A 22,448-nucleotide genomic window follows, 5' to 3' on the forward strand; every position below is an offset into this window, starting at 1 on the left:
CCCTCTCTGGAACGCACGTAAACCAGAGACCACGTGGCAAGTGTGTCTGATGCTCATACTTATCGTGTCCGTGTTTGTATGCGTCTTCTTTCATTTCATTCGAAATTCAACCCCATTCATGAAATTACAATAATCATCCTCCATTTTTTCTTCATATGCCACTTTAGTCCAATAATATTTTTTGTGTTTTCTCAATACCTTTATCCATGACACCACAGTTGTCATATGAATTTGGATATAAACGTTCAGATATCCTCACAGAACGGATCGGATCTGGGAGGATATTTTTGTACTTGTATTATAGCACACAACCAAACAAAATTGTAACAGTGTTAAAGACCTTATACTATATCTGAAAAAATTCACATGAGAGAAAATTTGACAAATCACGTATTCAGCCATTCCACCTACTCGTAAGAAATTTAATGGTCTATAAACAGCTTGGTTGAATAACAGTATTTGAATTACAGTGGTTATGTTTTTCATATTAGTTGTTGAAGTTTCCTTTTTTTAGGGGAGCATACATCCAATATACTCATTAAGCATGTTCACATATCTTATTTATTTAGTATATTATGTTGTATATTTTCAAGAAAATCTTATTAAAATGCAGACATATAACTGAATCAATTAGGTTACAGACCTCGTTTAGTGGTGGCAGTAACAAAAGCCATTGTTTTTCGTGATTACGTTTATTTTCTTTGTTTGTTTGGTTTTCCAATCTATCGGGTCCTGAACTCTTATGCATGAGTAAGAATCCTAACATTTAGTATCCCAAATAAGAAGACTTAAGGGCCGTTTATTAAATGCTTACCCGGATAAATGCTTACCAAATTACATTACATTAACGGATGAATATGGTAAGGACCAAAAATCTTACCTGGTAAGTGAGGGCAACGACTCTTACCACGGTAAGTGCTTACCGGGTAAATTGTTGCATACGATGTCGTTTGATGGACTAAAAATCTTACTCGATAAGTAAATGATAGTGTTAATTTTGTCGGTAAATACTTACTACGTAAGTGTTTGGTAAACAGCCCCTTAAAGCAGTTTAAGTAAAGAGAATATAACATGTAATGATATGTGATATATTTTTTATGCAAAAAGCTAAGTACGGGAGGTATGAACCATAGAACAAGTGGAAGGTAAAAAAGAATAATAATTCCACCATGCTTTGTTTTGACAATAATATCCTTTTAATTACGAAATAAAAGAATATAAGAAAAAATCTGATTGGACAAGTTTTCTTTTGACTATAATATCATTATAATTTAAAAAAAAAAGAGAAATTTAGAAAATCGATTAAATACCGAAGCTTTATTTTCAAAACAACTCAAAATTTAAATGTATGTGTTATATACGAGTTTTGAACTAAAGGACTTTAGAGGTTGTTTAGCTCGTTTTCCGTTAAATCATGTATGGATAAAGTTATCTGTATGATATAAAATAAATTGTTGTTGGGTTGTTGTGGTAAATAAATGGTCTGAATATCATAAATGACCATTAATTATTAAAAGATTAAAAAAAGATAAGATAACGAACAACTATTAACTATTAAAAGATTAAAAAAAGAGGATTTAATCGCAGAAAACACAAAGAAGAGCTATACCATGGGAGATGAAGAGATGAACAACGTGAAAATGATCGACGACGACCATAGAGAACTTCAAGCGATGCGCTAAAGAAAAATCACAAGGTTTTTTTTTTGTCTTTCGAGTCTCTTTTGTTTTAATTTAAAGACTTTAACATAAGGATAGTTGTAGAATATTAATGACTCAGTCCATATGACTTAATGTTTTTTAGTTGAGCGAATAAACACTCGGCTGAATGAATAAAATATAACCGCACAACTTCCTATATTGGTTTGAATAAGATATAAGGCTTATATAAGCACATGCTTATATAAGCACATTAAGCCACAAACGAACAACCCCTTACACATATGCCTTATATAGGGACCTAATTGAGAAAAAAAGATTCAATTAACAAGTGAAATACAAAAAACTTTTGTCAAGGGACCAAAACTATTAATTAATGAATAGTATATGGACTATTTATGATAATTCATTCAAAGGCACAAATCCTAACCCAGAACACCATTGTCCCTTTCCAACAAAAAAGGGCTCTCCCTATCTCCAACCATCTTCGAGGAGTTCCATAAATTTAGGGTTCCTCATATTTTCTGATCATTCCAAGTGATTTTTTCGATAGACCCGTTTCTGTATTTAAGCTCTTGCTGGATTAATGTTTATATAAACAGTGAATTGCTTTTAATCTTCCGAATTCAGTTCATCTCCTCGCAGACTTCAAAATTTAAATTATTGGTGTTGCAGTTCCTGAAAATTTAGCCACTTTGATAAGCCACCCGAATTCAGGTTCGTTTTCATGTCTGTAGCTTTTGTTTCTCGCTTGCGTCAATTTTTTCTCTTTTCTGAATCATGATCTCGTTGGTGGAATATCTTAAAAGTCGCACAATAAATAAATGCTTTGGTTCTTTCAGGTTTTTATTGGGTGTTTATACATATCTCTATAGATCAACCAATAACATTTCTTCGACATTGTGTAAACCGTGTTGGTAATTATCTCGGGTTTAGGCAAAATTTCGAATTTTAGCCTTTTTCCAATCAGCTTTTAAGGCTGATTCATGAACACAATGATTGCTTTTTAATTAATGAAAATAACATTGATCGATTGTAGTTAAAAGTTAATTCATTTGGCTTCAAATCTGGACCCCAATTATGTGCTCTGTCACGGAATATATTGTGTAATTGTTGTTCAGGATTATTGAGACCCTCCCTTGAAGTTTATCTTCATTGGAGTGGTCAAAGTTTGGAAATCAACATCAAATAACTGGATTGAAGATGAGAAGAGCTTTTGGGCCGATTCGATCGGCTTTTAGATATCATGGAGATAGAATGCCAAATGGGGTAGCAAAAAGATGGTCGTTATTGAATATAAATAATGCAACTTTTGAGAAATCATCTTACAAAGCATCTATATGCAAGTATGGCCACCCGTGCTATATGTTTTCTAGAACTATGTCTTCTGATGCTGCTCAACTGAACTACAAAGGTAATTAAATGTTCCTCTTTGAATTTAATTTAGTCATAGATTCATGTTAAATATTGAATGCAATTGGGGTGTATCCATGACACAAGTAGAGAGAGCAGGGCCTCTTGTGGAGTATGAGCGAAGAATTGGAGCTGGTGACCTTGAAGATGGAGATAATTCCCAGGTAACTTGTCAAGTATTTGACTATTTGTAAAATGTCTAAAGCACGTATTAGCATCCACCAAAAAGGGAATCTTGAGGGACCAAATCGATGTTTTTTGCAATTATGATGTTGGGTGCATAGGCAGTTGTAACTTTGAAAACATCCCATATATGGAAATGTTTCATGGGCTGTTCGGGAGCACAAGTCTGCATCGAGGTGAAAGAATTTGAGTTTTACTTGAATCAAGTCCTATTTACTCCAAAAATATCCAGTTGATTTTGCCTTCAATTTACGTTGTAGTTCCAAAAATACCCGTAACATGCTTCACCTAATCAGAGGGAAGACACTATCTACTGGAGATTGTTGAGTTGATTATAGAACTTTGATCAGAATCTACCACTATAGAAGTTAGATTATACATTGAAAATCAATTGGGTGTCTTTAAATGGGGTTAATGTTTGAAAATAAACAGAACATAGATCTTTTTTTATAAATGTAGAGGCCAATTCTATGTTGTATCAAGAAACAAAACTTGAGCTGTGTTTTTATTCTCCTTCTTCAGACTGCTTTCTTACTGTGCTTTTGCAGATAGGCACCTTAAGAGAAATTCAAAGACTCTATGATGAGCTTGTTGAGTCAGCTGATGCCTGTCGTTTGGATCGTTATTCTGATTCTGGGAAAAGTGGGAGGTAAATATCGTTACTACTCCATCCACTCATAATCAAAATGCACTTCTGATTCTAAAACTCAAATGAATTACTTTCCAAATTCAAAATACTCGACATGGATTCTTTTTTTTATTCAGTTCCAAAATGTTTCTAATGCAAACACAGTTTTATCAATTTAACAACTCAAAATCAATTCAACATTATAATTTTGAAGTAAAAGAAAGTCAAACTCTTTACTAAAACCAAAAGGGAGTGGGACTGTATCTTTTCTTATCATATCAAAAAAGTCACAGAGCTTCATTTTCATTGTTCTATTATATGCGTGCTTTGCCTTCAATTACTCAACGTTTTATTTTCAATTTCAGGAGAAGGTGGTTATGGTCGCGTCTCATGCCTCAATCTTCAGTCTCACCAGTGAAAGGACTCTATCTGTATGGAGGAGTCGGCACCGGGAAAACCATGTTGATGGATTTATTTTATGATCAATTGTAAGCATCGGATTGCACCTTGCTAGATTTCTCATTTCAATGTTGGTAGACATGTAAACTATATGTAATTTGGAAACATTATAAAATGTTTAGTATCACGTTGATTTAGTCTTTTACACGCATTTTTGTTTTCTTGTTATCAGGCCTTGCGATTGGAGGAAAAAGAGGATCCATTTTCATGACTTCATGTTGAATGTCCACACTCGCTTGCAGGTAAGTTGATTATAGAACTACTTGCCAATTCTGAATTTGAAGATACCATTTGACCTCAAAACACTTTCGGAACAACAGAGTATCATTGGAATGAAATAGCTTAATGGCCTCTATTAATTAAGTATAGTTTGATAATATGGTATTATTTTGCAATGCAGAGGCACAAAGGTGTGTCCGATCCCCTTGAAGTTGTTGCAAGTGAGATATCGGATGAATCCATTTTATTATGCTTAGATGAGTTCATGGTATGTTAGAGCTTAATCCATTCGTTATTCCCCTGACCCTATCTCTGGGTGGGAATAAATTGGGTCCGTTTGGTTTATTTACCAACCACTAGGGACGAACCTTGGTGACCAGAAGGTCATAGTCACCGAAACAAGGAGTCTTGGTGCACCTGGGTTTCCTTTTTATTTATCTAAGGTCATTGATTATCACTCCCTTATGATATTAACAGGTTAATGATGTAGCTGATGCCTTAATACTAAACCGCTTATTTGGCCATCTCTTTAGTAATGGTGCTGTAAGTGGTTAACAATTTATCATTTGCGTCCTTTTCCTAGAATTGAAATTCATGTCACTGTTTGGAGTGAAGAAAGCTGACTGGTATTTTTCTTTTCCTGTTTGTGATGGAAGTATAGATACTTGTTGCTACATCAAATCGTGCTCCAGACAACCTTTATGAACGTGGACTGCAAAGAGATCTTTTTCTACCGTTCATTGCCGCACTGAAGGTAACATTGCTTATTGGTTTTAATCTTCCATTTTTCCCTATTTTTCTTGATAATTACCATGTTTTGGTTCTGTGGATGCAGGAAAGATGTGCAATACATGAAATTGGTTCATCCATAGATTATAGGAAAAGGACCTCGGTAAAATGCCAGCTCTTCCACTTTATTTCTGTTAAAATAATCTGAGTTATGAAATCAGTCTTTTCTTTCGCCCACTTTTCACAAAAAATGTGAGGTAGACCCCACTTTCGGATGGGATATACTGGGCCCGTTCTTGCAAAAAATGTGAGGGAAAGATTGCATATAGATCTTTGATTTTAGTTCTTTTTGTTTATTTGTTACTGTAGGCTGAAGAAGGTTTCTACTTCATTAAGAATGATTCGTCTGATTTCCTTATGCAAAAGTTTAAAGATTTGGTTGGGGAACATACGCCTCGTCCCCAGGAGGTGGAAGTTGTTATGGGTAGAAAACTACAGGTGCTTAAAAGATGGTAAAAGGTCATTTCACATATTTTCGGCAGCAATTACTTGGTGTGCATGCTCTAACCTTTTCGTATGGCATAACTATTTCATGCAAATTGTGAGTGTTGGTGCTGAAAATATGTGTAGTGACTAGTATCTTGTTACACCCCATATCTAAGGTGGTTCATATATCTTTGCATATCATTTGGTAGTAACTCTATTTTCTTTTGTTCTTGGCAACGGCTAGGTACCGTTGGGTGCGAATGGATGTGCATATTTTCCTTTTGAGGAACTCTGTGACAAACCTCTTGGTGCTGCCGACTATTTTGGATTATGCAGTAAGTAAACTAATAAATTTGAAATTCTTGAAGAATCTTTTCATTTTCATTTATCGCTTCAAAACCTCGTCACGAGGTTCATCTGTCTTTAGATTATGTGATGGTCAAGATTTTGAGAGAACTCTGTATGTGTTCGATAATAGGTGGTACAATTTGGCTTTTGAAGCCACATTATTTTTCAAGGATGCCCACCTCTTTACCCTTTAGGCTAAAAGCTGCAGGGACTTGTGAAACCACATTGTTCTTACCAGTTAGGCTAAAGCCGCAAAGACTTTTGAAGTCACGTTAAGCGTTATAATGATACTAAAAAGCAGGGAAACATTGATGATAAATTTGCTGGAACATCAATTGAATTTTGCAGTTGGAAATCAGTCTTGTTGACCTAAAAAGTCAAATTCTACCTATATTTTTGGAATTAAAGGAGTAGAATCTTTAACTAGTTTGGCTGCACTGAAAAGATGAATGTCCAAAGGAATCATATCCGTTTAGGGAATTTATCATTTGCACACAGTGGTCCTAGATGATATGCTATGTTTGGCAAACTAGCTGAGAAGCCGACTTTTAGCTGAAGTTGGTCGTTGGCTAATAAGCTAATTGTTAGCTGATAAGATAGTTAATGTGTGGTAAAAACTAGCTGATAAGCTAAATGAGAATATAAACTGATTGGAAAAGGACATTTTGAAATTTAAATTGGAAAAGGACATTTTGAAATTTAAATTGGAAAAATCCCCTTAAAACGTTACTTGAAAAAAAGCTATAGTTTATGGCTAACCAAATGACATCTAATATGTAACTTGTAATGGCAGAGAACTTTCATACATTGGCTCTGGATGGTGTGCCGGTATTTGGTCTCCACAACAGAACAGCAGCCTATCGGTTTGTTACTCTAGTTGATGTTAGTCTCTTTTCTTCTCTATCCGTTGTAGTCACAGGATCGTTCACAATGACCTCAGATTGTAAACGGATATGATCATATACAGGTGATGTACGAGAATAAGGCCAGGTTGATGTGTACAGCTGAGGGGACTTCTTTTGAACTTTTTGAAAGGATTGTGACAATCTCTGATGCTCAAAGTAGGGCGCCTAGAACTTCTTCAAGGTCAAGAAAGAATGACGATTATGACCTTTGTGTTGACAATGAGCTTGGGTTTGCAAAAGATCGCACTATTAGCAGGTATGCCGTGTTTTCTCATTAGTAGTATTTTCATTACTCGATATACAGTTAATCTTTTGAGGTCAAATGTTTGTTTGAATCTTGAACATCCCATTCAAGAAAAGAAATAGTATCTTCATTATTCCGTTTGGTTAATCTTTTAAGTGCGTGATGTGTGGACTGGCATGGCTAGTTTAGTAATTTACCAATTTTGTCCAATAACCCTGAATTTTGTTCCACCTATTTTCGTGGAATAGAAAAGAAATACATTTTTGACGCTAACCTTCCCAGAGTCTATGTGGGACGACAAGTTTTTGTATTAAGGCAGTGGGTTTGACCATTAAAAGTCAAAACAGGGATTCATATATTTGACGAATGAATTCATACAGGTTGACGGAGATGAACAGCAGCGAGTATCTTGAGCAACACGCGGAAATGACAGTAGAGAAGCAACAACGTCAAACTCAAAGGGTTGAAGATGACCACGATCATGTGGTACAAGCGTAGACACGGGTTTCACTTGTGAGGTTTCGTTCCGTTAACAATATTTCTTTATTTTCATTTTATACATCTTTTTCATAAAGTATGAAAAAGGGCCAAGCCTAATTTATACATAACCTTCACATTGAGTTCACAAAAGGGGGAGATGAATGCATCCATATGTAATAATATTGCAACTTTGTGATCTTGAAATAACAAAACCCTTTTCTTCTTGTTGCTCCTGAAAATTTAATTATTTTAGCAAAATTTTGTATGTTTGACAGAGATGATGTAAGGATTGTGTGAGAAGGAGAGTTAATGAGAAGCGTAAGAAGGAATCTGGACCCATGATCATCTTTAATTTCAAGCCTACTTATGAATCGCGCTTGATAGGGGATTGATCCAGTGCATCTCATCCTAACATGCAGAGATCCCTTCTTATGCTTCTCACCTCGACTCTTCTTACAAGAACCCAACCTATATAATCAATAGGTTCTGTTGGTACTGTTTTGAAATTCGATAATTTTTATTTTGGGTTAAACAATATGTTTGCATATACACAATTTGTTCTGTGTTTGGTGTGGTTTTATGTGGGACTAACTAGAACTAACTAGAACAAGGGTGGGACAAGGTAGTCCACCCTTTACCCTTGGAACTAAGTAGAACAAGAAAAAATTTACCACTTTACCCTCAAAAACCTCGTACGCATAATGTGACCGGCTCATACTCCTCTCCTCCATAGCTTCCACCACTCAACCGGCGACTGGTGACGGCGACTTCCGATGGCCACCGCTGCTGCTTCTCCGATGGACCGAGCCAACCGTGGGGTGCCGAACGACGACGGCTGAGGAGATAACGGCGACGCCGATGCGTGGCAGGGTTGTCCCTTTCTTCTTCTTCTACAACCTTCTTCATTAAACTATCATCTTCACCTAGTAACCTTCTTGTATCGTTGCCGCCATGGTTGTCCCTTTCTTCTTCTTCTACAACCTTCTTCATTAAACTATCATCTTCACCTAGTAACCTTCTTGTATCGTTGCCGCCATGGTTGTCCCTTTCTTCTTCTTCTTCAACTTCTTCATCGTCGTCGTCGGCTACTGGTACAGACTCGGATTCCCCCATTAAAAACCTGCAATTTCTCTAATACTCCGATGTTTCGGATCTACCCAGATCAAAATAGTTAAAGAGATGAAGCATAATTGAAAAGAGACACAAGTGGGTTTGTTCTCTTTCTTTCACATAGTTGGTGAACAGCTTATGGAAAGGAAAGGGTAGAATTAACAATAAATGCATATTTAAATAATATAGTTGGAATGTGAGTTTTTTTTTTTTTTGGTATTTTTAAATAGTATTTGTAAATATTTATATTGATTATTTAGTGAAAAAACACTAAACAATTTATCGGGAGTAAATTGGTCATTTTAACCAGTTATTGCGCAAATATTCTTCTAGTATATCTAAATACCCCAAACTGTACACGATAGTTTTTAAATGAATTCTCAAGGAGTTCACCTGTTCCATCTTAGCTTTGATTACTCATATCTTCCAAGATTTAATGCGTAACTTGAGGTTCTTAAGATTACTCATAAAGAATTTGATAGGCTGATCATCTTTGATCTCAAACTCATCTATGAATGACGTTTGATATGGTGATTGATTTGGTTCATTTCAGTGCGTTTCATCTTAACGTACAATGGATCTCTTTTTACGCTTCTCATCTAATTTTTTTTCCTCATCGGAACCCAACCCAATATATGTTGGGTTTACGAGGTGATTTTAGCCTTTAGGAACCCAACCCAATATATGTTGGGTTTACGAGGTGATTTTAGCCTTTAGGACCGGTCCAAGAAAAATCAGTAACTAGTATAACTATAAATTGTTATTTGAAACCAATTTATTCGAATTATTCATTTTTTTAAAATTATGAACTTTTTTTTATCGTATATTAATTATTTTATAACATTATTATTAGCTTATTTTATTTATAAATATTATCTATTTTTGTTTTATAATTAAATTATTTACTATGGTTTTATCACCTTATACCATTAATAGAAATATAAATGTGATGAATTCTTATTTTGAATCAAACACTATTTTATTTATTTGATCATGTAAAAATCATAATCTTTTAACTTGTAATTGAAAGTTGGAACGAAATGATGTAGAAACGAAATTTTTTTGAAACACGAAATAGTGAATTAGTTACCTTTTCTGTTTCAAAATAAGTTTGGATGATTTTATCTGTCTTAAAATAAATGTTTACATTTTTATTTTTTTTTTGTCTCGAAATGAATGTCAATTTACAAGAGTGAATAATCAATTTCTCAAATTTACCTTTATTTAATGCACAAATAATAAAGAATTGTGAAGAGAGAGAAACTAAAATAAGGGTAAAGATGTCATTTGGTTAACAAAAAAAATGTAATAATTATACGTGTTTAAAATTGTGTGTCATTTTAATTGTAGACACTTATTTTGGGACGGAAGAGTAACACTTCGGAAAACAAAGCAATGACATTATGGTAAATAAAGAAAGGTAGAGTATCTCCAATTTATATGTTATATTTTCTCTATTCTTTTAAATTTGGAGTTTTCTCCATTTTTATTTATTTATTTTAAAGGAGAGTTTAACATGTTGAAACAAGTTTTTCTCAAACCTTTAAATTTTTTGAAATAACATACCTGTTACATGCTCTTACAAAAAACAGAAAAAGAACCAAACGGTTAACCAATCATATAAAAGTAACCATTCGATTCTTCTAACTCGATTTACAATGAGTTGGCTATGAAAATTTTGTAACCGGTTGCAAGGGTGTCGGAGAAAACTGAAACTAATAATCCACTCGTATACAATGAAATTTGGGTTAAATGGTTTGGTTTATTCGATTCGGTTATATGAGTTTAACCATTTATGAGTTTTTGGTTTTGGTTAAACGGATTAAAAACTAAAAAGTAGTTAAATTCACATTAATTGGTTTTTGTTTCAGTTATATGTTTTGATTTGGTTCGATTTTCTGTAGGAAATCAACTAAAATAGCCAATTTCCCCAACCAAATTCATTTTTAACCATTTTAGATTAAATTATCATTTTAGTTAGAGTTTATGTAAATGTCTTAAATATTTTTGTAAAGCCGATTTTCAAATTAAGGAAAAAAGAATAAAAAAATCTTTACACAAATTTGAGTGAGGGTTTTTATTTGTGTAATGATTTTTTTTTAATCTAAAAAAATAGACTTTACACAAATACATAAGACATTTACATAAACTTTGGTTAAAATAAAAAATCTAATGCCAAAATGACTAAAAAAGTAAATTTGATTGATAAGATAACTATTTTGATCAATTTCTGTAAATCAAAACAAATTTTGTCCAACAAATCTCATTAAAATATCTTAAAAAGCCTTTCTAAAATAACATCCATATTTGGTTTAAACATAACTGAACCGAATAACCCGAACCTTGTACAGTTTGATTATCGGTTAGTTTGGAAATGTTTAATGACCAAATAAGTAACACCCCAAATCAGTTGGGCCTAACCACAACAACTGGTTCATGACCACACCGATCGACTTTAACGTTAACGCAAATGAAAAAAAAAAAAAAGACACGTTAGAATTGGATCGAAAAGTGAAATGAATAACCGAATCTACAAACGTTGAGACAGCAACATGTCCGATAACAACCAACTACAAAAGATTACCATATATCAACTGCTTCCACATTAAATATAGCCATTGTACCAGATCTCTATATGTATACTCGTTTTTTATGCACAACTACTGCTGAAATGAGATGGAATATGAACCCGTATTTGGATCTTTCACCGCTTTGAAGTTATCCACGCTCATCCCAAATCGCCCTAGAACCGAGTTCCCCATTTCTTTCAACTTCCCTACATACATACCCACGAGTATTAAAAAAAACTTTACACAAGTGGGGGTAAGATGATTACAGCGAAAGCTTACCTAACATCTCGTCCTTCAACTTTTCACGCTTTTCTATGGCCAACGGTTCTAAACGGATGATGCTTCTCCTAGCTTGCTGATTTGAAGGATCTAATTCCAGGATTTTCTTCAGATCTACACAAAAAGAAGAAGAAACCATAAATAAAACTGATACTAAGATGAGTCACAAGATGCCGAGTATTTACCAGCAATAGACTCATCATAATTTTCAAGCTTTTCATGGGCCTCTGCTTTTCTAACTAGCGGTTTCATGTATGTAGGATTTAGTTCCAATGCTTTTGTGCATTCTTTAATGGAATCCTCGTACTTCCCCTGTCATACATACGAGTAAATGTCAAGAACTCTAGTCCCAAAATATAGACATACAATTATATGGTCATAAAGTATAAAATCAGGCAACGAAACCCACCAAAATATAATCACAAGTTTCTTCATTAAATGAAGCTAAGGTCCTAATAACATTCATCAAAACACTACAATCCGGTTGGTATGTAGATGTGAGGACTACTGCATTAAAATTTGTTTCAAGTTAAAGCACAAGATTATATATATATATATATATACACACACACACACACTACAAACAGAAGACAGATAAATACATTTGACATCTTCAGTAACAAAATACAGATTCAGTTATTATTCTGAAACGAAAAATTGTCCAGTCAGCTCCAAAACCTTGATTCCAGCTTGTTGAATGGTGTATGTTAGACATGCAAAACTCTACAATGCCATTATTTTAATATGTTTTAACAAAAGCTCTTAATATTCAATTATTCATTAGTTTTATCACTCTCCTTTGCCTGCTCTTCATCCTATCCTGCTTACAAAATACTTGATAGCAATGAAAAGTGAGGAAGATCAAAAGAAAACCTGTAAGCTAGGAAGTTATGCTTTTTCTCCGAATATTTCCCATGTTACCTTACATGCTCAAATCTCCTTCAGGTGAATTTGTTTGTTAGGTCATTCTCCATTAGGGTTTTGTTATGTATATATGGTTAGATTAGATATGTATTTAACAGTAGCTTAGGCCTTGATCAGGGTGATTTGTTATTATTCTGTTTTACTTACCGAGATCTGATATGGGTTATTAAATGGGAAAATAAATAAAATTGTAAATTGAGAGGCTTGTTCTTAACGATCCTCTGATTACATTGGGGCCTATCCGATAACAACTGAATGACGGCAAAATTATCAAAGATTGAGATTCCTTATTGAATCCTTGTCTTGGAATAGGAATAAATGGAAAAAGAACAGATTGACATTGGAGCAATCTGATCCATCCTCAGAGATTAGTCTTGAACCCGACTGACTTTTCCCTTTTTCCGGTCAAAATAGGTGATTTCACTAAGTTGATTATTGGCAGATCTCTACTTAAACCATTTGTCCTTATTTCAACAAGGAAAAGCACAAACCTTTTCAATCGGAGAACTTTTCTTTGTCTTGCTCCTAATTCAACACTAAACAAGTCCGAACTAATTGAATTCTTGTGTCCCAAATTTCTCCCATGAAGTACACCATACACTGTACACTTATACTCAGCATTTCCCCTCTTGAGAAAATATACAACATTACAAATACTTTTACGGTACCAATGCCATCACTGGCTGTGATTACTAAACCCTAGCCACACATAGCAACTGCGGCCTATGCCACCATCGTTGTTGCTGCATTCGCCAACTTCGGTTCTCCAATGCTCAGCACCCTACTGCTACCCTGATGCCCAGCAGTCAGAACGCACCGCACTTAACAACTGTCTCCATTTTCTGTCACAGTGTCTCAAATAGCAGTCGCCGCAGCCATCAGCCGTCATAACTGCTGCCTGCCGCCACAACCAGTCGCTGCTGCACAGCTGTGCCACCAATCAATATGTTCTCTCTTTTTTTACTGCTGCCAGTACATTGTGGGTTTTTTGAGTTTATCTGCTGTCACAGATTGCAAAGATGACTATTTCAAGGCCGTTGAAATTCTGCATCCCGTGTTCCAAACTACACTCAAACTCAGTTTTGCAGATCCCACTCTTGTACATACCAGGCACAGTGGTCATTCTTGGTAAAACGCAACCTTGGCAGTATAATGAAGGGTTTCATTATCTATTCACGGTTAGTTTAGGATATAATTTAGTGGTAATTTAGGATATTGATTTAGACTTCGATTAGGGTGATTTGACTTTAAATTGATTATCTTTCCCCATACTCTCCTACGATGTACACTCTATAATCACAATATTCCCCACTCAATGAGATACACAACATTACAACCCAAATATTTTCAATATTATTGACGAGTTGTTTTGGAGAATTTCAAGGACATGTGCATCAAATCATCAATATAGTTCTTTATTTCATATGTCTAAGGATTATAATGCAACAAAACATAAGACCCAAAATAGCTAGCAATAACAGAAAGAAATTCAAATGAAGTTGATCACAACTACTCAACAAGTGAATGCGAGAAGCATGGTTTTAAAAATCAGTCAAGCATACGTCTCGAAGCGTCCCCTCTGCTGGTGAATTTGAGGTGTACGCCTTAAATGGTTGAAGCGAATGAGGCGTGGAAAATTTATGGGCTGTAATCTCTATATGTTCTTATAAATGCAACCCTAAACGGTCTCTATCTCTCCTCTCACCCCTCACGCACTATTCTCCCCTCCCTCACACAGTCACACTTCTCCGTATTCGCTCGCTCACGATTCTCACCATGATGGTGGTAATGGTCATGAGAAAGAGGAGCATTTAAAGAGTGCAGGAGGCAAAAGAGAGGAGAGAATTGTGGTCATTTCTGCACCCTCATCCAACTACAGGAGGTCGAGAGGTGGGAGATAAGATTGAAAACTTGTAGCAGAGTTACTCCCAAATTAAAGTAAATTACCTAAATCACCCCTAATCAAATTACTGAAATATTAATTTGATGTGCGATTATGTATTGTTTGCTATGAATTTCATAATATTTTATGAATTTCTTTTGTGTTTATTGTTGAGGGCTGAGGCATACACCTCGCAGTATTAGGGGAAGCCACCTCACGTCTCGTTTTCGTCTTTCAAAACATGGTGAATGGGAAAAATTATCTTTATAGCTTTCATGTTAAGTAGCAAAAAGTTCTACAGATGCACCCCAGCAGTTTATGTCCAAGTTCTTTAATATGCAATCTTCTACTCACACTGAATTTTACTTACGTTAGCAGGCACCACTTAAAGGCACGTGTCTACGGAAAATTTCTATTCACCGCCATCAATTAAAGAAAACATAAAAAAGGTTTCACCGATCTAAATTCTGGAAGAAAAACTTTGCAACTACAAAATCTACTCATGATAGTTAGTAAGATGAGAACTTACCAGCTTAAAGAAACACGTTGCACGATTATTATGGCATATTGACCTAATTTCGACAGATGAGGGCATCTGAGGTGCAAGTTGTATCGCGTAATCGTACTTCAGTAAAGCTTCATCATACAAACCATCTCCAAATAATTTATTGCCTTCAACTTTTGCCTCATTCATTTGTACTATAAGTTCCTGCATCAGATAACGAGTGAGATGAAATGGTTCCACTTTAAGGAGCTCCTCAGACAGACATACGAGGATAGCCCACAACTGAACAAAATGAAAACAAAATTTAAAGTAAAACCAAATACAATTTCTCTGTAAGAGATTAAGAAGGATTAAAGAAAAACAGATGATGAATGTACGGATATAACAAATCAAAGACTTCCACAAACACAAAAAATAGCCTCAATTTTTGTTTTTGTTAAAGCAATTATTCTTGTCACATGAAAAATTGCAATGGTTGAGCTTACACATGGCACTAGAAGGATTAGCAAATGACTAAAAAAAACCATCCATCAAGCCAAAGTAGGGGAATCTGGGAAGGGGAGATCAAGTCGTACTTTTCAAGTTAAAATAAAAATATGTGACCAAAATGAATGTCATATCTACTTCTCTATAATGACTAGAAGGAACTCCATTCTCTCAGCTAGATAGTACAAACTTGATGCCGCAACTAAAGCAGGACATCATGTGCCAAGAATTCAATTTTGCAAACACAAGGGTTAGACAAGTTACTGCAAGAATATCTTTACCACAAGTTGCTGATGTTTCAAATACAGCCTTCATACTGCTTCACCTTTTCATAACTAGCATGAAGCATGTGTTTAAAAAAAAATAAGAACATCTAAAGGCACGGGCAACATAAGACGAGCAAGCAAAATCAACCGAAAATCACAATCAGCAGCTAATTCGCAATGTAAATGATTCCGAAAACAAAATCTAGGTATTACACCATTGTACAAAACCGAAATTAAGAAATTAACCTACATGATAACCAGCAAAAAGTTCAAGTAATAACCAAGCCTAAACAAGCAAAGTATGCGAATAACCTCATAAGTGAGAAAGAGTAGACCTGCTTAAGTTTGTCTTCGTTGAGCCTATCTTCATAGGACTGATCCTTCGAATTCGATGCCACAGACACTTCTACCGGTTGGTGTTCTTGATGTTCAACGGTATCGTTTAAATTGTTATTATCATCAGAGACAGTTTCGTCATCGCCAACTTCAGTCTCGCTTGCGGTTTCGAAACCGTCGGATGCGTATCCGTCGTCAGCTGCTTTACCGTCACTTTTGGAATCTACTCCGGCAGCGTTCGCTTGATCGCTACTGCCCATATCTTCTCTGCCGGCGGCAGCGGAGGTTGATGTTGACCTTTTTGATTCGACAACCGTAGAAGGCACAGGCTCAATCACCACCATTTTCAACTTCTCCCAAGAGGAAATCTCAAAATCCCAATCGACGGCGCGAGATGTTTCCCGTTGATTCGAGAAACAAATTTAGGTTTATACATTTTCCGTATGTTTCACTTCAACCCCATATAGTTTATCTAGAAAGTACTTTTAGTATCTTTAAGTTTCACTTCAACCGGATATATATTTAACACTTTTAATATTCATAAGTTTCATTTCAACCCCATATAATTTAACCAGAAAGCATTTTTAGTACTTATAAATTTCACTTCAATTTCATATGGTTTAACACTTTTAATACCTATAAGTTTCACTTCAACTCTATATGGTTTAACTAGAAAGCACTTTTAGTATCTATAAGTTTCACTTCAATCCCATATAGTCTAACCATAAAGCACTTTTAGTACCTATAAATTTCACTTCAACCCGTATAATTTAACCATAAAGCATTTTTAGTACCTATAAGTTTCATTTCAACCCCATATAGTTTAACACTTTTAGTACTTATAAGTTTCACTTCAACCTCATATAGTTTAACCAGAAAGCACTTTTAGTACCTATAAGTTTCACTTCAACCCCATATTGTGTAGCACTTTTAGTACCTATAAGTTTCACTTCAATCCCATATAGTTTAGCACTTATAAGTTTCACTTCAACCCCATATAGTTTAACCAGAAAGTACTTTTAGTACCTATAAGTTTCACTTCAACCCCATATAATTTAACCAGAAAGCACTTTTAGTACCTATAAATTTCACTTCAACCCCATATAGTTTAGCACTTTTAGTGCCTATAAGTTTCACTTCAACCCCATATAGTTTAACCAGAAAGCACTTTTAGTACCTATAAGTTTCACTTCAACCCCATATAGTTTAACTAGAAAGCACTTTTATGTGTTCTTCAATTAAATATTTGTCCTAAAAATAGTTGCAAAAAAGAGTTAGAAAACGATGAGTCATATAAAACAACATAACTATATCTATATTTATACAAACAAATAGAAGATGTGTGTAGATAATATAATCGGACTATTTAGACCATTGACCTTAAATGTGATTTTTATTAACAACATAACCGTCTGACAAGTTTTGTAGCATTTTGGTGTATTGAAGTGATATTCTGATATATGGAAGTGGCATGCTAAAATCTCTCATAAGGTCATGGATTTAAATATTATAAATTTGAGAAGGTCGTTCTACCGAGGGACTCGTAGATAACCATATAAATAAGAAAAACCATATAAAATGCATGAAATTTATCGTATAAATCTTTTATGTATTCAATAAAATAATGTGTTTATTTTAGAACTTTTAGAAAACTTAGCATTTGTAAAGAAAGAAAAAGAAGAATTTAATATGAATAATTAAAGTTTCAAATGGATAATTGAGGTTCGAGATTATATCAAATTTTATTTTAAAAGTTTGAGAGGGAGCAAATGCCACTTCTGGCTCCAAGGTGTCTCCGCCAATGCCTATTAGATAGAACATTTACGACATTATGAGAAATTTTTTGCAACGTATTACGTGCATATAAATGATTACACAACCAAATAAGAAGCGCTGATTAATTCGTATCAAGTTTAATATGCGGTTGATCGGTTATATAAGTTAGGTTTCGACTTCGAGCATAGGCGCTAGAGATGGTCAAAGTGAGCTCGATCCAGTCGAGGACCGATTGGGACTCCTACAAATTGGTTACAACCCGACAATCCAAGATCGGCTACAAATTTTATGAAAATTCAAGGTCCAGCCCATCCAAGCCGACCTATGAAATTTATTTAAGTTTTTAAAAATTATAATACAGAATTTTGTTTTTCAAGAGTAAATTACATTTTTCGTCCTTCGTTTACGACTGTCTTTTGGTTTTTGTTTCTACAATTTGTAAAGTACACTTTTGGTCCATTGTTCATGTTTCATAGCCCAAAGTACTCCCTCCTGGTAACACCATTAGAGGAAGCCTCGTTAAGTCAGTCATGTGCCCTCACGACTCACGTAAAGAGCATTTTAGCCTTTTACCTTGATCTTTTTCCTTTTAAAAGATAAAAATAAAATTGTACCAACTTCTCCTTGAAGTCTACACACGATGAAAACCCTAACCCATTCCCTTAGTCGGGCCCCACTTCTCTGTCACTAGATCAACGCCGCCACCAGTCGTCGCACCACCACCACTCGAAGAATGAATTTGAGGTTAGTTGCTTTTGAAACAAGGGTGGGCTCTATTTGTTGATCCATCTTTAACAACTTGTAACTGACACTATCCCCCTTCCCTTACAGCTTCCCTCCCCCGTTACTGCCTCATTCTTTCTCTTATTTTCCTTCCCGGCACAACAACAATCCACACCGAACTCATATGCATATCTACGTCAATCCACCTCGAACTCAGATGCATATCTACATCACATCAAACTCAATTTGGTGAGAAGTGTTCGAGGATTTTGATTTATTTAGGGTTTCAATTTTTTGTTTTAGAGATTTAATTCAAGTCTGGCAGGTTCGAATGTGTTCTTGATTTACAATGTTTTTTAGGGTTATTTTAGTGTTTTGATCCAGATTCAAGTCTATATCATGGTTTTTTAAGTTTTTGATTTACAATTTGTTCTTGATGTTCTTGAAACATTAATATAAGGATTTGATCTTTCATAAGTTATGTAACACCAATTTCTTTTAATAAAATTGTATAAATATATCTATTTGGGTTTTTGATTTTGTTTTCAAGAAATGGATTTAGGTTGTGTTTTATATGTTCTTGATGGCATATAAAGATGATCGGATGGGCTAAGAAGATGACTGAAGATTGAAACTTGTACAATAAAAAAAGCATTGAAGATTAGCTTGGCCTAAAAAGATTAAAATGCCCCTGTGATGAACTTAAAAGAGCATTCTCTAACGACGTTAACGAAAGGGACTACATTGAGCTACGAAACACGAAAAACGGACAAAAAGTGTATTTTACGAATTGTAGGAACGAAAACCAAAGTAGAAAACTATGTAAGATGGTCTTCATGCAACATGATCTACTCATTCCATCTTGGCGTGTAGAGTTGGGTTGGAGCCATGACTCAAAATCTGGTGGAGTCACGGGCTCACTCATGGTCGAGAGAGAGAGAGAGAGAGAGAGAGAGAGAGTAATTAGGTTTTTATTTTTTATATTTTAAAAGGATAAATTTCTTATAAAAAATGACCAACATGCCTCCAATCATGCAGTTAAGCAAAAATTCTTTGATGTGTTTGTTAACAGCTTAATAAGCTGTTAACAAACACGCATCAAAGATTCCAGATAGTGACTTAATGATCAAATTGTGACTTAATAAACTTAATGAGCTGTTAGCAAAAATTTCCGGATCCATTGACAATTAAAACGAATCTACACAAATCATAGGGTGTTTAAAATATTTACCTTGTGGTTGAAATTGAAACTTTGATGTAGCACTAAGAAACCAAATCAAGTTTCCTCTATTAGCTGTCCACACACGAACACGCTTGGAACTCCCACCAGGTGCTAGTCCAAAGAATCCTAATTCTATAATTGTATCGTAAGGGTTTTGAGGCTACAACTAGTTATCAGAACTCAATCATCTGCTTCGGTTTAGCCCCTAAGCTTATTTATATGGTCAGTCTTCGAGATTGACCATAACTCTTAATAAGTCTTAATCATTACCTAAAATGATTATTTATTTATCTAATAATATTTTATATAATTATCTAAAAACATTTAAGATAATTACATACATATTTATAGATTAAACTCTGTAATTATAATAATTACAAAACGGTACACATGTTTAGATTCTTTCTTTAGTGGAAGCATACATGTTCTTTGTGTGCGACCCTTTAGGTTTACATGGCTCGTTGGCAGTGTATCTGGGTGACACGTGTCGTGGGTATAACATACAAGTTAATTATCCCACTTACACATGACACATTGTAACACAAACAGTGGTAAGTGTCTAGCAACACGTTACTGCCCCCAACGCTATGTAAATATGCTTTTCTTCTAGAAATTTGATTGATCCAATCAATCATACACTGGAGTCATTCATCATGCCTTTGCTTCACGACATTTGAATTGAACTTCTAAGGCATAGATCTTGCTCATCCTTTATAGTTCAAAATTCCATTTCTTGATCCTAACACGTCTTGATTAGACTGGTGCTTTTGGTTCAACCAATACATCAGTCCATAGCCATGTCAATCAAATTGTGTCATCGAGGGGCCCAAAAATATTTCTCTCATCTTGAAAGGAGCAAATCCCATTTTGCATGTACACGACTTATACACTATCTATGTTAGGCCCAACATAGTCCTTATGATCACCCGGTTAAGGGTAACTTTAAACTATATCAAAGCACAACATTTTTCATGCATTGGGTACCGATGTACATCTCAGGTCTAAGGATAAGAAAGTTTACTTATTTCAGGACTCACCTTATGACGTCGATCTATGAGGTGATCCTGACCGTGGGTCTTATCTAACACTTGTCCCCGACAAGTGCATGAAACTCTGGTTGCACTCATTGTGCTTCCAACTTGGACTATGACCAAACTTTCACAATGACCTTGATTTATTACTAGTCCCCTAGTAATAATTGGTCAAGGACAATTCTAAATAATATGATCATTATTTTATTTGAGGATACTTAAACGTGCAAAAATTGAACACAATAATGTTTAATGCAAACACCCATATCCAATATGCCAAAACATATAAAACATAACTGTTTCGCATTCAAATAATTAAAGTCTACTACTAAGATCCATTACACTAATGTATTACAGAACCTCAAGCCTATCGAACTAGTATGAGCATCATGCTTGTTTTGAATCAAAGGCTTGGTGAGAGGATCTGCTGGATTTTCTTTTGATCGAACTTTGCATATCTTTACATCACCTCGATCAATAATTTCACGAATCAGGTGATATCTTCTTAGTATATGCTTAGAGTGCTGATGTGACCTTGGTTCTTTTGCTTGAGCTATGGCACCCTCGTTGTCGCAATAGATCTCAACAGGGTCACATATGCTAGGAGCTACCCCAAGGTCAGAGATGAATTTCTTCATCCAAACAACTTCCTTTGCGGCGTCTGACGCTGCAATGTACTTTGATTCTGTAGTTGAGTCTGCTATAGTGTTTTGTTTGTAGCTCTTCCAACTCACAACACCTCCGTTTAACACAAACACATATCTCGATTGTGATTTAAAGTCATCACGGTCGGTCTGGAAACTAGCATCTGTGTATCCTTGGATACACAAATCTCTTTCTTCACCTCCGTATAGTAAAAACATATCCTTAGTTCTTCTCAGGTATTTCAGGATATTATTTACTACTACCCAATGAGCATCACCTGGGTTTGACTGATATCTGCTCGTCATGCTTAAAGCATACAATACGTCCGGTCTAGTACATAACATGTCATACATTATTGAACCGATGGCTGAAGCATAGAGAACACTCTTCATTCAGTTCATGTCCTCTTTAGTACTAGGACATTAAGTTCTACTCAATTGTATGATGTGTACCATTGGCAAGTTTCCTCTCTCGGAATCCTCCATCTTGAAGCATTTCAAGATTTTGTCAATGTATGTACTTTGGCTTAATCCAATTAAGCTCTTAGATCTATCACGATAGATCTTTATGCCAAGAATGTATGTTGCCTCTCCTAAATCCTTTATCGCGAAACATTTCCCTAACCATGTTTTTACTTCCTTAAGTGTTGGGATGTTGTTTCCGATGATTAGTATATCATCGACATATAGGATTAGGAATACTATTATGCTCCCATTGACCTTCTTGTATTCACAAAGTTCATCTTCATTTTTTATGAAACCAAATTACTTGATTTTCTCGTCAAAACGAAGGTTCCAACTATGAGATGCTTGCTTCAGTCCATATATAGACTTTTGCAATTTACATAACTTACCAGGATACTTTGGATGTTTAAAACCTTCTGGTTGTACCATGTACACGTCCTCCTTAAGGATCCGTTAAGGAATGCGGGTTTAACATCT

The 22,448-nt window shown here is 35.0% G+C and overlaps 2 protein-coding genes across 7 annotated transcripts; one reads left to right on the top strand and one right to left on the bottom strand.

The window, feature by feature from the left end:
- Positions 1-2,113: 2,113 nt before the first annotated feature.
- On the top strand, positions 2,114-7,983 carry LOC112516658 (AFG1-like ATPase). 6 transcript variants are annotated; one of them, XM_025123827.1, is made up of 15 exons: positions 2,114-2,375; positions 2,780-3,072; positions 3,159-3,235; positions 3,803-3,903; positions 4,248-4,370; positions 4,514-4,583; positions 4,742-4,828; positions 5,038-5,103; positions 5,222-5,314; positions 5,396-5,452; positions 5,659-5,787; positions 6,020-6,110; positions 6,917-7,005; positions 7,091-7,284; positions 7,653-7,983. In XM_025123827.1, the coding sequence occupies exons 2-15, from the start codon at positions 2,862-2,864 to the stop codon at positions 7,768-7,770; spliced, it is 1,506 nt and encodes a 501-aa protein (XP_024979595.1). In that variant the 5' UTR covers positions 2,114-2,375; positions 2,780-2,861; the 3' UTR covers positions 7,771-7,983. The 6 variants fall into 6 exon arrangements, with proteins under 6 accessions (XP_024979595.1, XP_024979597.1, XP_024979599.1 ...); XM_025123829.1 differs by having other exon boundaries at positions 3,162-3,235; XM_025123831.1 differs by having other exon boundaries at positions 3,171-3,235.
- Positions 7,984-11,361: 3,378 nt separating this feature from the next.
- LOC112517087 (tetratricopeptide repeat protein 1-like) lies at positions 11,362-16,554 on the bottom strand. Its single transcript, XM_025124406.1, has 5 exons — positions 16,110-16,554; positions 15,047-15,226; positions 11,897-12,023; positions 11,712-11,825; positions 11,362-11,638 (listed from the first exon to the last, which is right to left on the bottom strand). Exons 1-5 carry the CDS (start codon positions 16,452-16,454, stop codon positions 11,523-11,525), a joined length of 882 nt encoding a protein of 293 aa, XP_024980174.1. The 5' UTR covers positions 16,455-16,554; the 3' UTR covers positions 11,362-11,522.
- Between the last annotated feature and the right edge of the window lie 5,894 nt (positions 16,555-22,448).

Source organism: Cynara cardunculus (genome assembly GCF_001531365.2).
Source record: "Cynara cardunculus var. scolymus isolate 2C chromosome LG 8, CcrdV1, whole genome shotgun sequence".
Lineage (NCBI taxonomy): Eukaryota > Viridiplantae > Streptophyta > Magnoliopsida > Asterales > Asteraceae > Cynara > Cynara cardunculus.